The following is a 26,571-nucleotide window of genomic DNA, read 5'->3' on the forward strand; positions in this document are numbered from 1 at the left end:
CACAGGGCGGCAGCGCCCGTTCCTGCCCGCCGCCGCCGGAGTCAGGGCCGGGGCCCGGCGGTGCCGCCGCGCCTCCCGCCAGAACCCCGCCCCGCTCCCGGCCCCGCCGGACTCAACGTCGGGGGCCGCCCGCACTACGCGGCCCGGCGCATTGTGGGGCTCGTCACTGGCGGCGGCCCGCCGGGGGCTGTAGTTCTGGGCGAGAGCCGAGCGGAAGCCATCGGGGCCCTTCCTCAGTCGCCGCTGTGTTGCATGCGGGGCGGCGGGAAGAGCGGCGCCGGAGGGAGCGCAGCGTGGGCCGAGTAAGCGAGCACTCGGCGCCGGCCCGGCGCTGCTCTGCCGCCTCACGGGCGAGCGGCGCGCTCCGTGCCTCACGCCCTGCAGGGGTTAACCCTCCCTCCTCTCGCCCGGGGCCGGTACCCGCCGGGCCGCGGCACCACCCGGGCTGGAAGGTACAGCGGGCCGCGCCGGGGGTGCGGCGGCTCTCCTGAGGCTGGTTGGGGTCGGAGCGCGGGGCCCGAGCGTGAGGCGTTGTGTGGGGCTGGCCCCGAGGTCCCGGGCGGAGAAGGAATCCCGGCGCCTGTCCGGGTTGGCAGCTGACAGGGCTCTCTCGGCGGTGGCGATGCTTTGATGTAACGTAGCGCTGTGTTGTGCTCCGTCTGTTCAGTTGTTCAGTGTAAGCGGGGGCTGCGGGGGCGGCGGTGCCCGCAGGCGGTGCTGGGGTGACCTTCACGGCCCGGGGTGCCCGTCACCGAGCGGGCTCCCTGGAGGGTCGGGTCACCGCGAGCACGAGGCAGCCCTCCGTGACATCTTAGTTGTTGGCTTGCTTGTGTGTGGAAGACAAGGAAATTCTAGCTGCTAGCAGCTTCTTAATCACATTGTTACATTTTAATCCGCTGATTAAACTGGAGTACCAGTATCTGTCAGTAAGTGTAATTTACTCTGTCGTCCATGCTAGTGGAGAAATGTTAGGTGGAGTGGAGTGCTCTTATTTTTATCTTTAATGCAATCTTCAGCTGTTGCATAGGTGCCTGTTTCTTGGTTATGTTTCACAGTTACTGTTGACTGATTATGAGAGTCTGATGCAGATATTCGATATAGTAATAAATAACTTAAAGCAACATTAGAAAGCAACAGTCGATTTTTTAATCCAAAACCAGTTTGTTTTTGGATACTTGTGTTCTTTCAAAAGATGTAACTCTTAGTAAAAATAGCATAATTTCTTTTTAACACTGAAGTGAAATTAAAAAAAAATTATTTTCCAATACCTAAAATTTTTCCACTCTAGTGGCAGTGTGATTGTTAGAGCTGTATCTGTTCATTGAATTTCTGTTATGAGTACGTGAAAATGTAGTTTGAAGAGCATTGGAAAACCACAGACTTTCCTGAGGGTGGTTTGCCTCTAATAGTAGGCTTCGGGAATTAATATTGTATAGTAGAAGTGCTGTCTTTCAGGAATGATAATTGTGATTTGTTGATTAGTTTTCCAAGAAGACACAAATAGAGCATTTTCACAGATATGGCTACAAAAAAAGAAGATGTCCTTTTATCTGGTTTGATTGCTAATGATATTCTGGTGACTGAGTCATAGAGATCAGTTTGGTTAATTCTAATACAGAATTATAACTTAAAATGCTGAGCACTGGCTGGGATGTAGGTCAAGGAACTGAAACTATTTTTTTGGATGATTAGCTGTGCATCAACTGAAAGTGTTAGTGATTTCAGTTAAATGTTGTTCAAGTTAATTTCTTCTGAAAAAAAAATTTGTGAGAAAAGATGCATACAGGTAGTAGTGTTATGATTATGCATTTGCATAAAAAATTTAGGAATTAATAAAACATAGTGTGTCTTTAATGTAGGTAACAGTCATAGTTTCAAACTAAGGGAGACTTCAATTAGACATTTGCTGTTTTTACGTTGTACTAAGGGTGACATAGACAACCTCCAAACGTGTAGGACTTAAATAAATCTTAACTATCAAGCTGTGGTATTCAGCAGTATGCATGTATACATGTACATAAAGGATATATACCTGTATTTAACAGGTAGTGCTGCCACTTTGGAGAGCATAAGCTGTTACAAATGACAAAGAGAATAAGTGAGCCTGGTTTGTCATAACTGTAGATAAAATAGGATGAGGGAATGTTGTGGCAGGCTTCATGATCTTGGAAAATGATGAATCACGAGGTGTTTTCCATCTTCCCCTCTGAAGCCTTTCCCCCATCCCAGAAGAAAAACAATCCGAGAGATGAAGGGACAGGGGGGGTTATTTTGTTTGGTTTTTTACAGTTTCTTCTTACACCATTTTTTTATGATTGGAAGTCTGTTGCAGGCTTGTTTATGATCATTACAATTGGTTTTAGGATTATGTTGCCATACTCTTTTAAATATTTTTTTCCTTACATGAGAGAAACACAAGCACTAAACAGATTTCTGTAGGGATAGTACTGGCTGAAAATAACAGGTGTTAGGCACACAGCAAATGCTCATTGTGATAGGCAAAGTTTGTGTTCACGTAGATTTGTTTTTCAGCTGATAATCCTTTGTCCTTCATCTCCTACTGGATGGTGTTGAAAAATTTGGCCTCTGCTTCTGAGCACTGGTCCCAGGAATGTTTTGGCAACAATTCAGTGTGGTCATGTTTGCTATAAGAATAGAACTGTTTCATTAACCTTGAAATGCAGAGTATGTTGATTGCTATTAGCTGGCTTGACAGCATTCCAATTTTAGCAATGGAAAAAGTAGTGTTAATAACTTGGTACAATTTTTTAAATTGCATACTTACATGGCAGTAAAATTTGGCATCTGAGAATAATAATAATGAATAACTAATTTACTTGGCTTGCTTTTGGAAAATGGATATTGTCTTCTCTCTTAATCAAGTTAGAATCTTCTTTGTTGTTAGAATCTTCTTTGTTGTCAAAATTTGTTTGTGTTACTTGTGGCCTAATGTCTTGCATCCTGGAATTGTACAGTGGAACAGACCTAGTTTAGTCTTTCCAAGTACTTGTGAGGAGTACTTTGCCCTCAACAAATGAAAAATAGCAGGAATAACAGTTTATTTGTGTTGAAGTTTGGATATTGGCAATATAAATGCCAATATTTTGTATATATTTTTAACTTCGTGCACAAAGAAATAACACATACAGTTGTGTGTGGTTTCCAGTTGTAAAGCAACTCCCTGACCTTTCTCATAATTCAGATTTGAATTAGAGTTTCTCTAGTGGTAGCATGTCTACAGAATTATATTCTATCTTGAGGTGCCCCGACTCTTTCTGCATCGATCTGAAATTGCTCAAAGTAGTACTTACAAAGACAAGAACAATTTTCAATGCTTTATAACTATATTATCTTTTTCTAAGATTTTAGTCACTATTGCTTTTTCAAGTTAATCTTCACTAGGGTCTTCTCACTCACTGAAGGAAAAAAATTATAAAATCTCTTTAGAGCAACTTGCATTTTCTAGGGCAGATTTAGAAGGTGCAGGAATAGTTTTGACTTCTACAAGAAGTGTGCTATATGTAGCCCAGGTTTTAGCTCACTGTTTGGAGCCAAATGATAGCTGAAATGCGAGACACACATTGGAGAGTAAAATTTAATCTAGAGAATACAGAAACACTAAGATTGGGATAGGTATGTATGTAAAATGTTGGCTGATATTTTTGTCTCTCATGAAACTTCCTTGAAGAAAGCCTTCAGGGAGCACCACCCCTACATATGGGTTGTTCTCCAATATTTGAATTTCCCTTGTTTTTCCCGTGCTCAATGAGCCTATTAGTAAAAGACATGTACATGAATAGGAAATTCGCCTATGAGAGAGTAGGGGGATAAAACTGATAAGACGTAGATCAGTATAGAATAAATATAGTAAATGGACAGTGGAAATAATCTTTATAAATAAAGATTAAAATCAATACCTGAGCAACTTTTCTAGCTTCTCTTTTGGACATGTCTTTCTGCATGATTTAACAATTTTAATTTCTAGTCCATCTTTTTATAGCATGGTCATATATTTTAAAGCCACATTATAAATTTTATGGGGTTTATTTAAATGTATTTAATCATAGTTTTGACTTGCAAGAGGAATCTGTAGTTAGGAAATTGTTTTATAGCTGCAGTGTAGAAGGGTCATGGAGTCACTTTCAGGGTGGAACTACCCAGTGCTCGCATTTCTACAGAAGTTGCCCCATGGTACAGGAAACTAAAGCTATGAGAAGCACTGGAAATGCAAGCATTTAACTTTTATGGTGTTTGCTTATGTAGTAAACTTCTCAAAGGTTTTACAAATGAGTTTGCTCTTTCAATTCAATACCTTGGTGTTGGCCTGGTGCTCTAGGAAACATTTAGCCAAATCATCGTTCCCCCCTCACACACACCCTCCCCTGCGCTGGCTGAACTGAGATTGGCCTGCTACAAATAGTGCTTCTGCTTGGCACTTACAAGAGACATTAAAACCAATCTTGAGAAGTAGCAGCATTCATTTTTACAGTTTTAAAACTCAAAGGAAAAAGATTGAGTTAAGAGTTGTGAAGAAACTGTCCTGTGCTGTTGAGCTTCCTCTAGCTGTATAGTGATTCTTATTACAAAATAAAGTCATTTGCATGTGTGGATCTACAGCAGTCTTCTTAAATGTCTTTTATTATTCTGTATCAAGTTGTTTTAGAGAAGGGGGTATGTATAGTTCATGCTTTTCAGCAATCCATTTAAAAAACAGCCTCTAGAAATTTTTTTAAAAGTGCTAGAAGCATCTATACATTCAGATAGAAAATATTTCTGAAATCTCAAGTTTTTCTTTTTTATTAAGTGTTTAATATGCATAATAATTACAACTGATAAACAGGCTACATGCATAAAGACATGAATGACAAAACAAGAAGATAATGCACACAAGTATGAGCTGACCTTAATGGAGGAAAGTTCTTTTTTTATCTCCTGCAAAGTCTACGAGCAGATGAACTGGCAGGCTCCAGACTTGCTTTAAAAAGCTCCTGCACTGTCCATTTTAATCTTGTCAAATAAGAGGTTGCTACAGACAGCAAAACAAACCTAATTGTTGTGCTTGATGATTGAAGATCTTGGGGAAACTGTTAAGAGCAAATTTTAAATTAATGAAGGCTTTTAAGAGAATTTTATGTTAACTGAATGCCAGGGGAGGGAAAAGGAGACTGGTTTTCTCTTCAGTTTTATATCTTTCTGTCATCTACAACTACTGTTTTATATGGAAGGTGATTAATCAGTCTTGGCAAAGGAAAAGTGTATTTTTACTTCATTAAACTCTTTGATAGCTTATCTGAATCAGTCACAGTAGTTTCATTTTCTGGTTTACCTGAGTCCCTGCTGAAGAGAAACCACAGATTTTATCACAGTTCACAAAGTAAATTTTTGAGAGGTCCAATTTTTAATTAACAGACTTCTAAAAGAAAACAGACTCAAAAAAAGATTGTGTAAAACTTAAATTTTTTAACAATAGAAATGTTAAGGGTGATGTTTTTAAAATCCTGCCTTTAGAATCCATCACTTTATATAAATGCAGTGGCCTGAAGAAAATCTCTGTTTAGTTGGAGCTGCTGTCTGTTAGCATAAAAAGGAAATGCCTTGTTTCAGTGCATGACCTGAACACACTAAATATTATATGAAGGAAGTTGAATAGTACAGACAAAGAGATATTTGACCAAGTCCATGTTTAAGGTGAGCTGTCTGCAGGGAGAAAACATATTTTAATGCTACCTTTTACATGTACTGTGTAAACTGGAAATAAAATGCTTGTTTGCCTTTTTTTCTTTTATAATTAATTATAGTACAGAGGGGAGATTCAGACTGAAAGAGACAAAGTCACACCAATTTACCTGTCTGCCTTGAAAGAGTGAAATCTATTAAACCTTGGCATTCTCTTTGTTTTATTTTTAGGTGATGGGTGAGCTGAGAAGCTGGTGAAGCTTCCATGAAATACTTCTACTGATCAGTAGCCCAGGTGAAATAGGCATGTCCTAAGATGGCAGTAGATCTGGAGTATGGACCAGCCTACAGAAGTGAGTTGATGCCAGATTTATGAGCCTCTGTGGCTTTATGGCTCTCACTTACTCTGTCTCTAAACCAAAGCCATCTTTTTACCAAAGCAGTAAAGGAATGGTGCACAGCTTGATTACAGAATGCTCTTCTCAAGGAAGTGAGCTGTGAAGGAAGGACTCATGAGTTTTGATTCCAGGGGCTTGGAGAGCGTCCCTGGTAAGTTGAAGAGTTACTATGACAAATCTTGAATGTGTCTAACATGTCATACAGCACCAACCTGAAGACAACCTTATGTTTCACATTCTTTGTGCTGCTTATGTGGTATTGTAGAGGAACAAAAACAGTGACCTTAGACTCACTTGTAAAGTCACTGTGCACTGTGAAATACTGTGTATAAAATTCTTAGTGTCAATAGTCAATATTGGTGTTTTTTCCATTGAAAGATACTGCAGATAGTATTCATCCTGAGTGGAAATCTTGCAAAAATAATCATTGCATACCGTTGATATTTTACCAATTTAGTATTAATGTAGGTTTTTTTGCAGTAGTTGTGAAGAGATTAAGGAACACACACAGAATAGAAAGAGCTAAACTTTGATTGCAGGGGATTTAGTATGATGTTTGTCAGAGTGTGATTCCATAAGGATGATAATGAAATTTTATACTTGTTCCCTGATTTCAAAGCAGTATTCAGTCGATTTTGCTTACTTTTAAGATTGTTTACATCTGTGTTCATTATCAAATCAATGCATAAAACAGAAGAATAAGAAAAGTGTGAATTTCCTTCAGAAAAGGGAAGTGTAACAACTATGAAAAGGCAATGAGACTTTAGGAAATCAATAGCGGGTAAAATGTAGGTTTGTGTTTTAGCTCAATGAAGAGGAAAAGATAGAAATTCAAACTTAGTACATACATTATATTCAGGAAGTTGGAGGGACACAGTATGCCATCTTTTCAGGAAGTTTTGGGATCAGTTGTGGGTGAGGAACTTAAAAGTATGGCAGTATTAATCAAGCATTGATTCAGTTAGTATTCTGGTATTTTGTCTGGTGCAGAATAGTTATTTCCAAATCTACTGAAGATTTATGCAGTATTTTATTGTACATAAAATGTGTAGTACTGTAGCAGCACTATTAAATTTTACACATATTTAACAATGCACTATTACTGGCATTTACTCTCTTTCAGACGGCTGCTCCAATGAGGACCTTCCTGAGGTGGAGTTGGTGAGCATGCTGGAAGAACAGTTGCCAGATTACAAGTTACGAGTAGACTCTCTGTACCTGCATGAAAATGCAGACTGGATTCAGCCCATGGCTTGCCATGGCTGGCTGCCAGAGATGGCTTCTTCAGCTCGTGAGGAGGACTCCTTCTGTTACATGAGTGAGTCGGTATTTATTGCCCCAGATATTGAAGATAAAAATCTAGATACACAGTTAATATTAATATTAGGAAATGGTCAAATGTGGAAAACTTTGGACAGGTGGAAGAAAAGGCTGATTTCAGGGGATGTGCTTGTGGTTCACACTGCAATTCTAATAGCTGACTTAAAATGTTTAATGACTGCCTGATCATCAGATTACACACTGAAGTAAGAATGGGAAGATGTGATAGTGAAAAAGAGGCAGGAACCTAGAACTGTGCTAGAAGAGGTATGAGTGTGAAGCAGTTCTGTTTTCAGGAATGTTGACGGCGCTGTGGTTGATTTGGTGATGTTCCCCTGATGTTTTGTGTCAGTAATGTTTGTGAAGTGCTGTCAGTGTTTTTTTCCAGAGACAGAAAAGGAATGAATGGCAGATAGGTGGGTACTAGATCGATGCTGATCACTGCCTTCCAGTTCTGAAAATACTAAGAAAATGTGCTTCTAAACCTATCAGACGATAAAGAAGAAAATGGACAGCTTAAGTCACATGAAGAAATAGAAAGTTGCAAAAATAATTGAGCACATAATTGCCTATAGTTTTTAAGTGTTTTCTTGAGAGGAGAATGCATTGTAATGTCTTCAGAGAAATGGGGAAGTCTTGTTTCCTCCATATATTGGAACTATTGGAACAAACCACAGCGAAGAGGGAACTTGTTTTTTATATACAATCTGTAATGATTACCTCTTCCTTGTAAATGCCACCTCTAAAAGGGTTTTTTTTTTTTATCATTGTTCTTTGTAGTTTAAGCTTCCCAAGGGTGCATAGCAAAGGAATAACAAAGATTAAAATATCACCTCCCAAGAATGCAGTACTCAACAATTTAGAGTGACCTTGTTATGAGTGGAACTTGAAGGCTTTGAACTCTTTTAACTGTGGAAAGTAATTGGAAAGCTACCTAATGTTTATTGCTCAGACTGTTTCTGATACTAATATTGCAAGCATAAATGATTTTATAGTCGAGGGAATGCTTTTGTAGTTCACTGGAAGCAGGTGTGTGGTTGGTGGGGCGTGTACTTGTCTCTAAGAGTTAATTATAAAGAGGTGGGATCAGAGTCTATCCATGTGTGACATGAAACACGGCTCTGCCGAAGCTTTTGGCTGCGCACCTCACCTGTGTGATGAAACGCAGGGCTCCAGAGGACCTTCAGTCAGTGTGAGCTTGCATTTTCAGCCTGCAGGGAGAGGGAGGGGTTTTATCAACAAAGTTTTCATGAAGCCTGTTGTGTATTATTTGGCTGTCAAGGCACTGGAGAAAGGGCCATCTTCCTGTTTCTCCCAGAGAGAAGTTCTTTTCAAATAGAGAAGGGGTCCTGTGAAAACCGGGAACTGCTTGTAGGAGTTTTTAAAGCAGTTTTTTAAGCTGAATGTTTTCTTGTGACAGTGACTGAAATTAGTGAAGAGATATTAATTGAATTAATACTTGAATTAAAAGATAGCTGTTAAGCATAACATATAAAACTAATTCTTGTATCATTTAAGAACACTTTTGTAGCTGCTGAGTCATGTAAACTCAAGATAAATATGGTTAATGTTTCTCCCAGAAATTGTCCAGACATTGGTTACACTTGAAATTATAGTAGCTTTTTTGAGACTAGTAACCTACCGGGACATACTGGGAGAGTCTCAGACAAACACAAATACAAATAAAATTCTAGTTATAATTATTGTTGAATAACTTGTTAGGTGAAATTTTAATCTTTCTTTGTTGCGTGGAATTGGGAGTAAATGTGACATGAAGCATGACATGGGGTTTTAGCTGTGTATCTTCCTCTCCCTGTATATGTATGGAAACATTTTTATAACTTTTTCCAAGAGAGAATGCTGAATATGTGGTTTGAGTGACTTTGTAGTTGAGAAAAAAGCCCCAAAACAACACAGTAGTTATTGCACTTGAGCTCCTCCTTTATGGCTGCTGCTGCTTATAAGAAGGTCTGTCCCATAAGGTCTGTCAGTTGGGTTCACGCTGGCAGTGTTTTCAGTGAGTGGAAGAATATTTTCTGCTTCAACTGTGCTAGCATAAGAAATCCTGACTTACAAAAGACCTCTCTTTGGAACTACTTTGTATGTGTGAATAAAGGGTCATGGCACGATATAACAAGAATTTTAACCAAAATGAAGAGTTGCTTGCAACTTTAACTTGGCAAGGTGAGTATTTCATGTGCATGTGTTCTCAAGAGAGAATTCTAATAAACTGCATATAGTTTTGATCCTATACTGAGAGAAAATACAGAAGTTTATATAGAGCTAAGTTTCAAAGCTGTTGGTTCTGTGATTTTAGTTATCAGAGTAAAGATATTTGCTCTTGATTTTAGAAACTTAACTACCTGAGTAACCTTGAAATTAGCATGGAATTAGTGTAAATTTTTATTAAAGGCCCTGGATAAAAACTTATAACTTGAAATTAGCTGCAAGGAACAGTTACCACAGGAGAGCGGCTGTAATATTCTGCCTGTAATGGCTGTATCTTAGTTATGTATGTGCAGTGAATTTTCCAAATATTAATAAGTTAGATGAGTTTGGAGTCCCCTTTTCAGCAGCTAGTATCAGCAACCAAGTAGTTCAGTAAAATTGACCTCCAAATGCATTTTATGCTACTGATAGATACGTACTTTAAATTCAGTAGAGTTTCTATTTTTTCCCTGCTTAGAAATACAGTTAGTAAGTAACAGTGCTGTAAGTTCAAAGCTCCTGCATGCTTAAACAGCATATGTTGGGTTTTTATGCCTACTGATCTACTTGATGAAAAGCATTTGGTTTGCTACTTTTAAGCTTTTAGAGAAACAGTAAAACTTTTCCTTCTGTGTTGTTCTTCCTGTTCTCTCTTTCAAAATGACAAAGAAGTTTCTTTTGTTACTAAAATGCAACTTTGATCTTAAAAATGACAAAGAAGTTTCTTTTGTTACTAAAATGCAACTTTGATCTTAGTATAGCTGTAGTGTTATGCTTTAAAAAGTTAATTGTGGCCATTATGTAAAGGGTATAGACAGCTTATATAACATATGTAAATAAAGTTAGTGTGCACGTTAGCTTGGCACTTTATTATCTCATAACTAAGTCTGCAGTCCTCAACAAAACAAAGAAAAGAACTGATAATCGATATCATTGTGTATTCAGAGTAAGAATGTGATTTAACCAAGGTGAAAGAGTGAAGGAAATATTGAGATCAAACCTATAGTAATCTCATTTTGCAGTTCAGTGATGATGGAATTAATTTTGAAACAGGTTAACTTAAATGTTCAGCTGAAGGAGGTACTTCTGTAATTCTTAAATTTATATTGCTGCCTTCTTCACTTTAATGATCCTGACTTCATAAAGCAAAACCAGTAAATTGCTGTTGAGTTTAGCACAAACATTCATCATCTGATAGAGAGATGTATAATTTTGCTTCAGAAGAAAATTACATTTAAATGGCTCCCTAAAAGGCCTTAGAAAGTGTTAATAGTGAAAAAACTATGTTTGCACATGCATTTATTTTTTGATTGTGGTAGATGCATGGCAGAAAATTACCTATTTCCTTTTAATTCTTTCTCTTCTTTGTTCTCTTTTTCCCTTCCATATCTTTCATTATCTATCACTCTAGCTCTTATTGAACTTCCTTCCTCCTCCTTGGATGGATCTCACAAATTTGCACAAGGTAATTAAGATGCCTTTGTTACTACCATCTTTTTATCAGGACATGAACAAGAGCAGACCAATGCTTTGCAGTTCTAGCACTGTGTTTTGTTCAGAGGTGTAAAATTCTTCATGCTTTGCTTATTCCTCACTCAGTCCTGTTTTTCCAATCCTACTGTTTCTCAGTTTTTTAATAGTTTTACAAACTCTTCAAACATTGGAGTCACTTGATTACTAAGATAGCATTTACTGCTACATCTAAAACCCAGACATACATTATCTCATTTCTTCTTAATTGTTTCCAAGATGGTCAAACCCTTTTCATGACTTGTCTCAGGGGTCTCCATACTTCCTGTGTACAGCTGTCACACAGCCTAGTGGGAATTTTGCTTCAGGGTTAAAATATGTGTTTAACTGTATTTGGATATGCTCCAATATACTCCTCCTCCTCTCCCCAGCAGGCTGGAGGATTCAATTGCTTAGCTGTATTCAAAAAGTTGCTCTGAGGCGTTTTTTCTCCTTTTTCTAAATTTGAAAGATTTGTGAACACCTCAAGTCTTAGTTAACATTGCCAAAAAGTTCAAATATTCAATACCACATTTATCAGTTTCTCAAATGAGTACTGTTTCACATTTCTGAAGTTGAAGGTGCATTTTCCTAGCCTCTGCTATCTTCATCAACCAAGTACTGTTTTTGTGTATATAAACAACATCCTCTGAGTTCAGCTCTCCCACTTCCCACAGTCTTCTTGTCTTTCCTTCAATAAAATAAGCATGTTTGTCTCTGTTCAGTTCTTGGCACAGAAAATACGGAGCAGAAAGACTACGGTGAAGCTGACATGGTCAAACGTCTGTTAGCTGAGGTATGCTTGTCTCTGTCATGCTGTGTTAATGCAATTGAGGGAGTGTATTTGAGGGAGGGTTTTATTCAGCTGCTGACCATTTTGATTCAGTTATCTTCAAGAGCTGCTTATCAAACACGTGAGTAATGAGATGCTGCCCATTTGCTTGCACCACCTGAGAAACAAAATGTAACAAAATTATGGGCATCCATGAAACCAGGGAGTATAAGAAACAGCTTTCTTCTGATTTCCTGTTGCTCCTCTGCTTCTACCCTTTCACCACTGTTTAAGCTGAGCAGTCTGTTCTGGAAAAGGTGTCACTGGAAAGGCCAGGGGCCTAAGTGTGATTTTTGTGTGTGTATGAGGCAGAGCCTGTGTAAACATTGTACTCAGCACAAAACCCAAAACTGTCCCTAGGTCTGGTGCTTTCCTCTCCTGTTACTGCAAATGGCTGTGGGGAATAGAATATGCTGTATCAAAAAACACTGTTATGGATGTGTTCTGGATCCAAGTGAGGAAGCATTAGTAATTTTCTAACAATGTTGATCCATTTGAGAGTGAAAGGGGAATCTCAGAGTGCTGATGCATTGAGCAATATCTAGGAGACTCTAAAGCTACTCTGAATTTAAACCTTACATGATCAAAAGGAAACATTCTTTCTCATTTTGTGAGCAGAAAGATCGGGACCTGGAACTGGCAGCACGGATTGGACAAGCCCTCCTTAAGCGAAATCATCTGTTGATGGAGCAGAATGAAGCACTGGAAGAACAGTTAGGACAAACTCTAGACAGAGTAAGTGGTTGTTTTTCTTTCTTTTTTTCCTTTATTTAGGTTTTTTTTTTCATTATTTCTCTCTCTTTTTTTTTTTTTTCCCATTTATGCTGGTGGTGAGAGGATTAAAGGAAACACATAATTTTGGCGTGATGGGTGCTCTTGGACTACAGAAATGTGCTTAGATGTCATTGTCCTAATCATTGTTCAATCACTTCTTTCAGTCCAGGAATTGAAGACAACATATTGTAATTACTGAGAAATTATGAGAATGTTAGATATCATTAGGGTATATCAGACCATAAATCTGATTTCCCACCATTAAACTAAAAATGGACTAATATAAGTCAAAATAAGAGATTGGTATCTGACATGAGCTGCTACATAATTTCACAGGTGAGGAAACAGACAGAAAGTGAGCTGGATAATGGGGTGCTTACACTAAGAGTAAATGAATGAATAAATAAAATGTAATGAAAAGTGAATTCTGATCAAGATCTTCACTCTGTCTCTTCCTCTAAGCACAAATTCTTGATCTAATATTTTCTTTGGTTTTTTTTTTTTTCCCCTTAAAAAATAATTAAATATTTGACAGATAACCCTGTGGTCAAGAGATGTAGTGTAAGCTACGGTGAAATGGATTCAGCTGCTTTTATCAAGCAGTATGCGCTAACAAGGACGTACTCGTAGTCAGCTGTAGGACAGCATAAACTTAGGTATTCATATAAAAGTGTAGATAAGCAAAATAGATTTTATCAAAATGAGATCTGTCTCTTCTTTTGTTTTTAATTGCCCTATGGGTCATTCAATGTGCAGACTGGAAGGTACCATTTTGTACATGTAAATAGCTGTCTCAATCCTCTTCTCCAGGAACTCAGCAATTCAGAGTAATGGTCATAATCAAAATGATAGCTAGTATGTTAAAATGAAATAATGTATCAAGGCAGCTGGAAAATGATTTTGCAGTAAACTATTTAAAAAGTAGGTTCTATTGTTCATTTTTGTGGCGTCTTGAATTTTCGGTCTCCCTTGCAGTGGTAAAATTACAGTTTTGCAAACTTCCTGTAAATAAATGGAGGTGTGAGCTATTCAGAAGCAGTGATGTTCTAGGGGCTGCATAAATAATATAGTAGGATATTGTGTATGTAAAGCGTATTCACGTGGTGGTGATCTTCACTTGTCCTAGGTTAACCAGCTGCAGCATGAGCTGTCGAAGAAGGATGACCTGCTGCGTATTGTTTCCATCGCCTCTGAGGAGAGTGAGACAGATTCCAGCTGTTCCACACCACTGCGCTTCAACGAGTCTTTCACTGTGTCCCATGATCCATTGCAGCTGGATGTCCTGCAGGATAAACTCCGAGAGCTGGAGGAGGAGAACCTGGCTCTGCGATCCAAGGTACATCCGACTGATGGCATGTGCTGTGTGTGCTGAGTCTGAAACAAATAATCAGGCTGTTCAAAATCCAGCAGCAGGGTTTCTCTTGAAGCACATGGCTATTTTGTGTCACTGTATGCAAATCATTCCCAAGCACTTTCCCGCCATGGCCACATCCTTCTGTTTCCTTCATTCCTCATTATCTCCGGAGTTCTCCAGCAGTCTGTTCTCAGTGCAGTTTGTGATGCATGAAAAAGCGTGGGAAGATATGTAAGCACCCACCAAAAGTACTTGGACACATCAGGCCCTCAAGCTCATGCAGTTTGTTTTGACATAAATCTGACTGCAGTGAGCAAGAGTATTTGGGGAATTCCATTCTGTTGCCATTGTTTTTGTCAGAAGATATTTAAGGGTTAATAAGCTCCCACTTAAATTATTTTTAAGACACGCTTAGTTGTGACTATGTGATTAGTTCTTTCTTTTAACTGGTCTCTCATGTGTGTAATACTTGAATACAGGCTCTAGATGTGCCATTACAAGAATAGAGACTAAATGGCCAGACAAAAAATGGCTATAAAATGGAACCAACAGTAAAGGTTCCAAGAATTGGAGTCAACGAATGCAGTGCCTTTTCTTTGACTGGTAGTGAAGAGTGGAACTTGTAAAATAGGACATTGTTTAAAACTGGGTTATTTTTGTTGCCTTTAAGAAAAGCGGGTGTTTGTAAGAAAAGTGAAGATTGTTTATTTTGTGTGTGTGTGTGGTGTTTAAATTTTTTTATGTGAGCTTTTCCCAATAAAAGCTTGTTATACCAGTACTACACTAGATTCCTTTAATGTCAATAAAATACACTTCTGCCCTTGTTTTGTTTCCAAAATACTCAGCCTGAGATGCACATTCTTCCTAAAAATCCGTAAGACTAACGGGATATGTTAGTAGTGCTGTAGGATAAGAAATAGAAGATTGCCTTTATTTTGCTCACAAGCCTGTATATGATTGCACAAGTTTACAGACCAGCCAGGTCTCAATCATTCTATGATATAACATAACCTTCAGTGACTTGAAATAGCCTCGATCACAATGAGCCTCTATTTGCTTAGATTTCTTATCATGTGACAGCACTACGTAAAGAGGTGTATTTGCCTGCACTTGTGTAGATGTACTTTTTGCTGGGATAATCTTTAAAGTCACTTGCTGAGTTTTACAGTGTGTGTCCCTTACTGGCAAACAGTCCTGAGTATAGAAGATTTGGCTGTGCTAAATTTAATATTACCATCCTCACAATCAAAAGAGACGTGGGAATCTAGAGTGCTTCATATTGTTTAGTTACGTTGTGACACTCAGTCTCTGGCCCAGAAAATTTGGTCTAAATAGACAAGTTTGGAATATGGAGAAAAGCTGTTCTATTAAGAGCTTTTCAGTGCCATAAGAGAGTTGGCTAACATCAATCTGTTTTCAAGGTGGTTTTTTTAACTTAATTTTTTTGAAGCAAATTAAATTTTTTATTTTTGATTGATGTCTTGGTTCACCTTCCCTACCAAATTACATCTTCTTGCAAAAATTTTTTATTAGAGCCAATAGATCAGGCTTTGTTCACGTGTCTATCTGTCTTTCACATAAAACACCTGTAAAATTCTGGGAAACAGGTTATGTTGGAAAACATAAGCATAGAATTTTTAAAGAGAGAGGGGAGACTCTTCAGTTACAAGAATTTTAGAAGTAAAAATTTATGACATTATAGACTGTTATTGATAAATGAATAATTTTCTCAAAGGCTTGCCATCTGAAGTCAGAAACCATTACATATGAAGAGAAGGAACAGCAGCTGGTCAATGACTGTGTCAAAGAACTCCGTGAGTATGCAGGCTGTATTTTGCAATGGCAGGATGGCAGGTGAAATACCTAGTGCCGACACCTTCTTAGTTAACCCTGAACCTAAAAATGGCCTTCAGTAATTTATGCCAATCATTGAAGTCTTCCCCTTTCCCAAAGTGCAAGGTTGTTTCTGTATTTCATCAGGTTTCACTCTGGCATTCAAATTCAGCTGTGTGTATCATGTTTAGAAGGGAAAAATGAATGCAAAAGCTTTCTAAACTGGAGCCTACAGACATTAAAAATCATTCTCCTTGTATATTCAGCACACTTGACACTGAAATGGGTCAGTGTATAGACTCTTAAAACTATGAACACATTAGTTTTAGAATATATGTTATGAACCAGAGCATTTAAATTAGCAAGTGGCTTAATTTGTCTAGAGCAGTTGTTTGTATTTGCTTTGAGGACTGCTTATTTACAAAGAATTGCAGCTACACTTACATAAATGTATGCTAAGTATTCTGAAACAAGAAATTACAATACCTTTTTTTATCTGTAGTCATTTGATGTGTACTACTTCCTTTGTGCATAATAACCTTAAGTTATATTTAAGAATTTATTTTTTTCTCTATGACCCCCGTGAAGAAGACCGGGTTGCTGCTTTATTTTTCTTGTTACAGATTGCCATAAAATACTGTGAATTGATACTTAGTTGGTTAATTTACTCTCATCCCGCTGAGAAAATATGCATTTTTTGCAAATAGGAGTTAGTTCAAATATGCTCTCCTATTTTCCTTCAGTGAGAATGTCTGTGAGTTCACTTTTTTAATCAATTCTATAGCATGAGTAGACATAGTAGGTAATTTAGATTCACAGAAAGAATCAATCTTCTCCTGAAGCTGTGTTGCCTACAGCTTTAAAATTTGCATTTTCAGGAAAAAGGTATCTGACTGAGCTTAAATGTTCACAGGCCCATAAGCAAAGCCTTGTTCTGCAGTAAATGTGTGGGGTACAACGAGCACTAAAGTTGTAGTGTGACCTTTATGCAAAATTGATCAGACTTTCTTATGACTTTGCAATGCTTTCAGGGCAAGTCTACAAACAAGGCTGACTGCATAAAAATATTTCAGCTCTTGGAGTTGATTTGTCATTTCACTTTGTTAAGTGCTTGCTAAAAGGAAGAAAAAGAATCAGGGAATTGTATTCACTGGATCTTTGGGGAATAGACAGTGACTAGGATCAAGAGTGTATGTTACAGTTGACAAGATTTGACAACATATCTTTGCTTACAATGGTAGTTAATAACAAGATTAATTCAGAACCAGACTTTTCCAGAATATTTCAATCTGGCTTTGGTCATGAGCCGTTACTTCATTTGAAATTGTTTTTTTTGTGGTCATTTCACATACTGATCGTGTGTGTTTCAGATTCTGCATACTTAGTTCTTAATATTTTATACCTGCATTTGAAATTGACTCTTTTTCCTCCTTCACCCCACTGTTAGTCTTTTCCTTATGGAAGTTCTAAGGCACCTACTTTTATGTATTATGAATTGATTTCCTAAGAGAATTGGTGGTTTTGCAGATTGTTGTTGACTTTCACTCATCTTCTCTTGGATTTAGGGGTTTGGGGTTTTTTTGAGGGAGAAGGTCTTGGCTAAGTTCCTTTTGTGTTTTGTAGGGCAAACAAATGCTCAGATTTCCAGGATAACAGAGGAGTTGTCAGAGAAGAGTGAGGAGGTGATTCACTACCAGGAAGAGATCTCATCCCTTTTGTCCCAGATTGTTGATCTTCAGCATAAACTCAAAGAGGTAAGGGAATGCTGATAAAGTGTCTGTGTGTGCGCAGGCATCTGTGCAGCATGCACGTGCCAGTGCTCACAGCAGGCAAAAACTGACTTGGCAAGCCATGGGGTTGCACTGTTCTAGGAAAGTCTGGCAGAAGATCAGTCTCTTGGGGAAATCAGCTGAGAAAATGATGAGCACCTTTTTGTGCTTTCAGAATGTGATTGAGAAGGAGGAGCTGAAACTTCACTTACAAGCCTCCAAAGATGCTCAGAGACAGCTGACAGCAGAGGTATTTAAGACTTCTATAACATACATTTAGACAAATGTCTGGGATAGAATAAAGGAGAAAGAAAACGGAGAGAAAGTGGGAACTACTGTTTTTTAATTATGTAGGATTTTAATCTTTCATTGTGTTAAGTCATATGATTGAAGGAAAAGAATGATTATTTTACTTACACCTACACAAATATTTTTGTAGTTCACAGGAGTATAAAAGGCAAGGAGCGTGTTTCAAATAGGGAGGTCTTACTATTCTTAGTTATGAGAAAAAGAGTGCTTTAGTGTGAATATTACTTATTGTATCAACAGTAGTATGGCTCATTAGATTTTAAGGCAGTTCTCTTTCTTCTTTTGCATCAGTAGTTAGTGTATTTGCATTTTTTCAACGAATTTTCCTTTGAATTTCATCATACTTTTTCCTCTTTTGAATCTTTGTGCTTTGTCACTAAAACTGCTAGGGATGCTGTGCTATTGTCCATTCCAGTTGTGGGCGTGTGCCCTGCAGCTGAAAGAATCTTGCAGTGTCGAATCAGCCATTCTAGGTTACTGTAGGAGTCCATTCAGTTTCACTGTCTTCCCTCTGAAGAGATCATGTGATGGCCTCTCTTCTCTTCCAGCTCCATGAGTTTCAAGATCGGAATGCAGAGTGTCTGGGGATGTTGCATGAGTCCCAGGAAGAAGTGAAGTTGCTGCGCAGCAGAGCCAGCTCTGTCGCTTGTCTCTGCCACCCGCAGTCCTGTGGAGCATTTCCTGTGGTAACCAACACCTCTAGCGTGGCACACACCAGCTGGCACACACAGCTGTGGCAGCGAGCAGCTCTAGGAGCACAACAGCCTTTGCAGGAACTGCAGCCAGAACTATTTTGTAGTAGGCAAAGGAGCTGATCTGTTGGTTTTTCAATTCTTCAATGTGTACACTTGTTAGAAATTTAGGAAATTAGTTAGGAAAGTAACTGTTCATGTGACATATTGTAACACTGCAGTTTTTCCTTTTTATATGCCATTTCTGTTTAATAAGGGAATTGGTATGTTCTATAGCTTATGCCCAGTTGTGCTAGTGTCTTGTTTGATGTTGGTGTGAATTTTGTAACTCAACAGTGTTTCTTTAAGAAATAGAGTATCTCACATACTCAAAATATCAGGGAATTCTTCAGGTTTTGGTTGGTTACTCTGTGTGTACAGGAATCACTCATGTACACTTGTAAGAAGTGCTTTTAAAATTGTAGCTCAACTAAAGCAACCAACATACAGAGTACATAAAGAAACACAAAGTAAAAGCAGATGTTGCGAATGAAAACTGAATCCATCCTGGTTACACATAGGTGTAGGTATGGTGGAAAAACTGTCCCACATGCCCTTAGGCATGAGGCAGAAGGGTTTGTCCAAAGCATATTGATACTATGCAAACAAATGCTGATTGTTAAAAGTAATTTTTACAGATATTTTCTGCTAAAATAGTCAGACGGAAGACTTGAATCTAATTTGTCAACTCTTATGGTTTCCATTTTTCTCTAGGATTCCCTTGCAGCAGAAATTGAAGGGACAATGCGGAAGGAATTAAGTCAGGGTGATCAATCAGTTCTCTCCAAGCAAAAGTATGTTTTCAGATCTCTATGTGCTATTTTGATACTTATCCATAGAGTTGTATTAATTAAGGTGAAACTGATTTCTGGGACTCCATAAATGTAGATATTCCCTCTATAATGTTTTCATTGTAAATAAAAATGTTTATAGTATTTGGTAATCTTTTCAATTTTGAAACCTGCTACTCTTACTTGACTCTATGAAGAAGCTGGAAATCGCTAAAAGGATGTTATTTCATTCTTTAATTTGAGACTTTTTGATCCAAATTTTCTGATGCACAGGACTAGTTTTACCTTTTAATGCTTATAGAAAAGTTGTTGAACAAATGACATTATAGCTGAAAGATAAATAATAGTTTTCAAAACCCTGAAGACCTGTTCCTGGATCTCATAATTCTGAGTAAGGAGTAATAAACTAAATATGTGTTTCTGAAAACATATACAAATTAAATAAATAAAATATATACTTTTCAATATTCTAAAGCAGTTATCAGTAGAAGTTCAGATCTTTCAAGTAAAGAAGTGGTAATTATGATACTTAATAGAGTAGATCTCTTGAAGATATGAGTGTTTTAGGCAATTATGTTTTTCTGAACATCTTATAGTGGGTCTCCACAGATTTTTCAAACTTTGTTTTTCAGATATTTTTCTTTATTATATCTTTTTTGCTTCTGAAAACCACGTTTGTTTGTTTGTCTTTTCCACAGGGGTCAACAGAAGCGAGTGTTTGACACTGTCAAGATTGCTAATACCATCCATGGCCGCTCCTCTTCCTTTCCTGCCCCATTGCCAATCCCTGGATCAAATCGCTCGAGTGCTGTTATGACAGCAAAGCCCTTCCAGTCTGGCACGCACCACTTGGAGAGCCACGCACGGGTGGCACCAGGGAGCAGCTCTGAGAAGAATTTGAAGTAGGAAACACAGCCTGTTACCTTCTTCTGAAAATAACTGATTCAAAACTAAACCCAGAATTGACTTCTGCTCTGTTATAGAGAAATAGTTAATTTAATGGGCTTAATATCTACTATTATTTTATGTTTCTCGCAGAGACACTCACAGTCCTGGCCAGCCGGGAACCCCTGGAGACAATGACTTGGTCACAGCTCTGCACAGGCTCTCCCTGCGTCGTCAGAACTACCTGAGTGAGAAGCAGTTCTTCGAGGAGGAGTGGGACCGAAAATTGCATTTGCTTGCTGAGCAGAAAGAAGAGGCTAGTAGCTGCAGTACACCAACAGAAAGCTCTTTTTCCCCAAGTACAAACTCAGAATTCACGGATCTCTCTGCCAGCTCTAGCAATCTCCGTGTTCTCCTACCAGAGAAGTTGCAAATTGTCAAACCCATTGAAGGTAAGAGAATGATCTTCCTTCTCTCATTAGCAGAAAAGGATTTTATATTTGCCAGCTAAATCATCGTGTGTATAGCTAGGTATGATATGCAGTAACAGGAAGCAGTAGTATTTGGTAGACTCCATGCTGGTGTTAGGCTGCTTCTTGGCATTTGCCGTCCAGTGGGTGTGTGGATCACAGCATCCAGCTGCACTTGTTTTCATAATGCATTCTTGTAACGTGATACAGTAGTAGGTAATGGCTCTCTGAATCTCTTCTCTTTTGTCACATCAGGATCTCAGACCCTTTTTCATTGGCAGCAGCTTGCTCGACCCAACCTTGGCACGATTCTAGACCCAAGACCAGGTGTTGTTACTAAAGGCTTTACCCCTCTGTCTGATGATACTGTGCACCACATCTCTGACCTGGAGGAAGATGATGAGGAAGAGGGTGAAGGAGGTATAACATTTCAAGCACAACAGTCCTTCCCAGAGGAAAAGAAATGTGCATTGGCAAAACCAGCAGCAGGCATTTTCCTGCCACCTGTTACTTCAGCAGCACTACCACTCACTGGTAAGACGCACGGTTAGTGTTTCTTCTGTGTCTATTTAGCAGTGTCCTTTTCTCTGTGGAAAGTATTTGTGTGGTAATGCTGTTTTTGCTGTTCTTGTTCTTTACTTCAAAAAAAAAGGACTCAAAAAATTAGCAGTGATAATAACATTGTCTTCAACTTTGATTAATTCTTATGTGTTTTTATTTTTACCCTTAATGCATATAAATTCTTCCCATTGCAGCCTCAAATCCAGGGAAGTGTCTATCTTCAACAAATTCCACATTTACCTTCACTACCTGTAGGATCCTTCACCCATCTGATGTCACTCAAGTAACTCCCAGGTATGAGGACTGCTAACATCCTAAATGCTGCTGCATAGGATTAAACAGTTACTTTCTGGCTTTTGATACATGGACCAGTTTTAAAAATACTAAGGCAGTTAGGCAACATGTAGGATGTTACTAATAAAAATAGTTGTAATTGCGAAGGAAAACTTGGAATTCTCTAGAGTGAGAATTAAAACAAGTTAAGGTAACTTGAAGTAAATTTTAACTCTTAAGTAGCAGATGCCTTGTATCATACAGCTATTGTGGAAAAAAGATTCCACGATGATTTATATTCTGATTCAGTTATATTTTTTTTAATTAACTGGACAACTGTGTTAATATTCTATCTAATAGAGTACAGGTGATCACAGAAGGTAAATTCATTGGTACTTTGCAGTACAGTAATTTTGAGTACTGAAGTTGTCACAACTGATAGCAATAGTTAAGGTTTTTCTTGAGTCTTCTGTATAATAAAATGCAAATGAAGAGCAGGTATAAAAATGTCTAATGTGTGTGTATTCTCTGTTTAATTTTTATTTTCTTTCAGTTCCATGGGTGCTCCTTTTTCACTGGGGAATACTGGCAGCAGTACTGGAAACCCAGTAGTGAGCACTCCAGCCAGTCCTTACAGACTAAGTATTGGAGAATTTCTTACCAACAGAAGAGACTCAACTACTACTTTCAGCAGCACAAGCAGCCTGGCTAAACTTTTGCAAGAACGAGGCATCTCTGCCAAGGTTTATGACAGCCCCATGTTAGAAAAACTGCCTTTGCTGCAACCCCCTCAAACTCTTCTCATTCCTTCTACTCCACCAAATTCTCCTTCACGTTCCCCTTGTCCTTCCCCTCCACCATTTGAGCCTCGAGTGCATCACTCGGAGAATTTCCTGGCTTCTCGACCAGCAGAGACGTTTTTGCAGGAAATGTATGGCCCAAAGCCTTCCTGTAACATCCCAGACGTAGGCCAGCTGAAGATGAGCCTCGTGGACAGACTGAAGAGGCTGGGCATTGCCAGGGTGATCAAGCCCCCTGAAACACAGGACCATGGCAAGAATCAGGGGCCAGAGGTTGGCTTGCAGAGGCAGGACTCAGCTGGGTTTTTAAATGCAGGTAGCAATTTAATGGCAGGACTCAGAAGAAACCAGAGTCTTCCAGCCATAATTGGAGCACTGGGAGCTCCTGTTTGCACACAGTCATCAAAAATGGATATACTAAAGGAAGACTAACTGGCCTGAAAGGTGTTTGACTTAGAGCACAGTAAATAATTTGAGGGATGAACATCCAGTACAGGCATTGTTAGGTGTGTTACAGAAGTGTTGGAGAAGGCATGTGCATGTTAAAATGTGGGAGAGACAAGTGCTGGGACCAAGGAGCAAAGGAACATTGCTTGGGTTGGAGGAAGAATGTTTTTGTGGGAGATAGAAAGGTAAAACCAAAGCTTTATTTCAACACCCCCTTCAGCATCTTGTCTTAACTTAGAAGTGAAGACTGCTGTAGACATTTTCAGTGTTTTAACCCTTTAACCTGTATGTGTAGATATTATTTTTCCACCATAATCCATAGTATTTACTAATTGTTTGCAGTCAGGCTACATCATATAAATATAATATTAAAATAACAATCAGTCTGACCAGCCTTATCAGACCAAGTTCCTCTATGTAGGAAATGAATATGAAAACTTGGATTTTTTTTCATTCTTTTATTTTCCATTTCAGAAACTCTGCTCTTTTGAACTCCTCCTCACTTTCAGAAGCAGGGGAGAGAATCTTTAGCTCTGTGTAAGAAAGTAATACTTCAGTTTACAAACACAGGATTTATATTTTGAAAGAGTGCAATTGTGTTAGTGAGGTGTAAGTTAATTTCTTTCCAGAGCTTGTGAACAAAGCACACAGAGAAATGTGCAATGAATAAGAATTAAGAACCAGCAAAGTGTGTATTGGGGTGAAAACATCCAGCTAAGAAATCTTTCTAAAGTGTAGTTTCCATTTATTTAAATGAGGATAGTTTTGTGCACGCACATTCACACAAATATCTCAGGCACATTTCAGCATTGCAAAAGGAAATAAACCCTAGGTGCTTGATTCAGGGCTTCTTTTTAAAGACTTAAATGGAGAGCATTTACTTCAAGAAAATTGTTGGAAGTTCAGAAAACTGCCTCTTGTCTTGCCAAGTACACAGTCTGTATATTTGAGAGTTCTCCAGTAAACTTTATGCCTTTCATTCAATTATTTCTCATTTTAAGCAGGATTTTGTTTAAAAGATTTCATTAAAAGCAAAATTTGCAAGTCTCTATATAGAAACAGGAAGAAAAAAGCTGGTGTTCTTTGTAGCATTTTAATGAATATTGAAATCCAGTGATCAGTGAGGGAGTGTTGTTCTGAACCTAGCTGAGGCAGACTTTCCAACTCAAAAAAGAACTTCATTTTAGAAATCTGGTTTCTGAGTGTTAATTACAAAAATATTACTGCCCATGCTGCTTTTTTGATCACTTCCTGTCCAAGGTTCTAACCATAAATGAACAATCTACAACAGATGTTTTGTGTAGCTTAAGAAAAGGTTGTCTTTGCTAGTGACCTGAATAGAAACAGCTTCTTAGTCTTTATATAAATTTTCACTGTACCTATCAACATTATAAAATTATTTGTTTCCATACAATTAGATTAAGCAGTTAAGTTTACCTTGCCTGTTAGTATGTAAGTGGGGTATAGCTGGCAGCTTGCTGTCTGGGAGTGTGGTGTAAAGCATCAGTGCAATCACACTGATTTGCATTTGCTGTTAGGCACATCATCCATAATCAGCACCCTCGTTTCTGCAGGGGTGAATGGAGTAGGGCAGAAAAAGAAAGCTTCTTATCCTTGTTTATAGGAAATTTGTAATGTGGCCTTTCTGATTTTACAGTTCTGTAGATCTTGAGATGACTCTCTGATATTTTTGTTTTGTAAAAGGAAAAGGAGTAATGACTTCAAACTTGCACAGGGATTCTTAGCAGAAGCTTGTCTGTCAGCAGCGCACAGAAATATTCTGGAACTCCTGGAGTTGCCTTTTGCTCTCTAAGCAAAATCTTACACTTACAAAAGGTGAATTTTATTTAAAAGACTATATACGGGTTAATTTTGTTTTTTAAATGAAAAAATATTTAATTTTTTCATGTAAGTATTTATGTTTGTATGTACTTAGCTGTGCATGGTGTCTTGCCTAGCTACATATGGTAAGAGTGAAAGGAGGCACTGCCATGTTGGTCTCAGTGGCCTGGGATGGGTATGTCTGCTGTGTAACTTCCAGGGAAACGAGTTAGCAAAAGCTTAGACAGTTTGATACCAACAGAGAAGTGTAGCACGTCAAAAGTCCGTCCATTTTATGTGTTTATTGTAGGAATACCTGAGTTACAGACACATTTTTGAAGGTTCTACACTATGGTTCTAACTGGCTTCATAAGATAACTCCGGCCACTGGATCAGCAGAGTAGAAAATCAGCTAAGGCAGAATTCCTTTGGCAGACCATGGTTCAGGTAAAACTAATCTACAAGCATATAAATGAAATGCATATTTCTCTTAGAGACACTTCCCTATTCCATAGCCCAGCAATACAAACTGGCTCAGTTCAAACAATGCTGTGCATGTTGAGAGGTTGGTTTGTTCTGTAGCTGAGGTGTATCATCAGATACTTTACATAAGGCAAAAAGAAAATGGAAGAACCTCTATACCATGGTGTTTGTGTGTGTTTACCCAGTTGGTTGATGCTGTGGTGCAGTGTTCAAATTCTGTCATGCATTTATGCCTTTGGATAGTCATGCATAGTTTGGATATACATGCCTGGCTTGCAATAACAGGGAAAATTGATACTTCTTCCAAGTTTACCATTTTGTACCAAAACCTAGAAGAGAAACTCTTTTTTAATAATATGTGTTTCTGAGAACATTTTACAAGTTACCATGATTCTAGGAATGATTTGGCTTTTGTTGTCTCCCATAAGGGAGGTGACAAGCTTGCATGGCTGACATCCTGCACCTAGAAGGAAGAAGGAGACCTAGAAGGAATGGAGAATTACATTTTGGCAGGGTTCTGTTATCTTGCAGGTTTGAGTCAAACATGAATGCTAGAAAGCACTTATCCATGGCTGTGCAAGTTACAAGAGACAGAAGGGAATTCTTGTACTTACTGTATTCTGACTGTCTTAAAGCACAAACGTAAAGATTTCTAGTTTCACTGTTAGTTTTTGATAAACTCAGTGATACCTGCATGCTCAAAATACCTGTGATCAAAGTTAAACATCTACTGCAGTTGAATAGCAACAGAGAGGGAAGGAAAGTAATTGCATTTGGGTTTCATTTGGCTGTTACATGAGGGGATTACACACAGTGTTTGAACAGTCTGGGATTTTCATGGTATTTTTTTCCATCTGCTTTTTGCACTTACTGTTGTTTCATAGTGGAATGTAAATTTGATAATAAACATGTATAACATGCCATTTTTCAGTATATTGCTGATCTTCTGTGGTTTGTTCCAGATGTCATCTTCTCTACTACAGTGTTCTATCACAAACCTAAAATCAGGCCTTTTTTGTGGCTAAAATTTATAGTGATTATTATACTGTACACAAGCTTAGGGAAGTGAGCTGGTGTCTGCAGAAAAGGTGGCTTTAGAAGCCAATAAATTGATACCACTAGTATTTAAGTGTTGAGCCTCACTTTAAGTGAATCTGTTAATATTTTTTGGTACCTTGGGGGGGTTTTATGCATGGGTAGTGCTTTGGAGTTTTTTCCTCCCCTCTTTTACAGCAGCTGGTGTATTCCTCTAGCATTAGTGTTAGCACTGCACTATTGGCTAAGACCACCACGGTTGTTTTTTCATCTCAGTAGCTGATGTTATGTG

General features: G+C 38.4%; 1 protein-coding gene across 12 annotated transcripts; it reads left to right on the top strand.

Moving 5' to 3' along the window:
- The first annotated feature begins 166 nt into the window (after positions 1-166).
- Positions 167-26,177, top strand: TRAK2 (trafficking kinesin protein 2). 12 transcript variants are annotated; one of them, XM_072932379.1, is made up of 18 exons: positions 314-452; positions 5,908-6,029; positions 6,120-6,225; positions 7,198-7,392; positions 11,014-11,067; positions 11,837-11,907; positions 12,562-12,678; positions 13,844-14,053; positions 15,807-15,885; positions 17,528-17,658; positions 17,849-17,923; positions 18,531-18,668; positions 19,428-19,507; positions 20,203-20,406; positions 20,543-20,841; positions 21,115-21,393; positions 21,615-21,714; positions 22,247-26,177. In XM_072932379.1, exons 3-18 carry the CDS (start codon positions 6,189-6,191, stop codon positions 22,923-22,925), a joined length of 2,748 nt encoding a protein of 915 aa, XP_072788480.1. In that variant the 5' UTR covers positions 314-452; positions 5,908-6,029; positions 6,120-6,188; the 3' UTR covers positions 22,926-26,177. The 12 variants fall into 12 exon arrangements, with proteins under 12 accessions (XP_072788486.1, XP_072788483.1, XP_030133579.3 ...); XM_072932385.1 differs by lacking the exons at positions 314-452; positions 11,014-11,067 and adding an exon at positions 167-302; XM_072932382.1 differs by lacking the exons at positions 314-452; positions 6,120-6,225 and adding an exon at positions 167-302.
- The last annotated feature ends 394 nt before the right edge of the window (positions 26,178-26,571 follow it).

This window comes from Taeniopygia guttata, chromosome 7, assembly GCF_048771995.1.
Source record: "Taeniopygia guttata chromosome 7, bTaeGut7.mat, whole genome shotgun sequence".
In the NCBI taxonomy this organism is placed as follows: Eukaryota; Metazoa; Chordata; class Aves; order Passeriformes; family Estrildidae; genus Taeniopygia; species Taeniopygia guttata.

Coding starts and splice junctions, on each gene's coding strand:
- TRAK2 (XM_072932382.1), top strand. CDS start 5,993: ATGGCAGTAGATCTGGAGTATGGACCAGCCTACAGAA. Junction 11,908..12,561: donor TCAAACGTCTGTTAGCTGAG/GTATGCTTGTCT, acceptor TTTTGTGAGCAG/AAAGATCGGGACCTGGAACT. Junction 19,508..20,202: donor TCAGTTCTCTCCAAGCAAAA/GTATGTTTTCAG, acceptor TCTTTTCCACAG/GGGTCAACAGAAGCGAGTGT.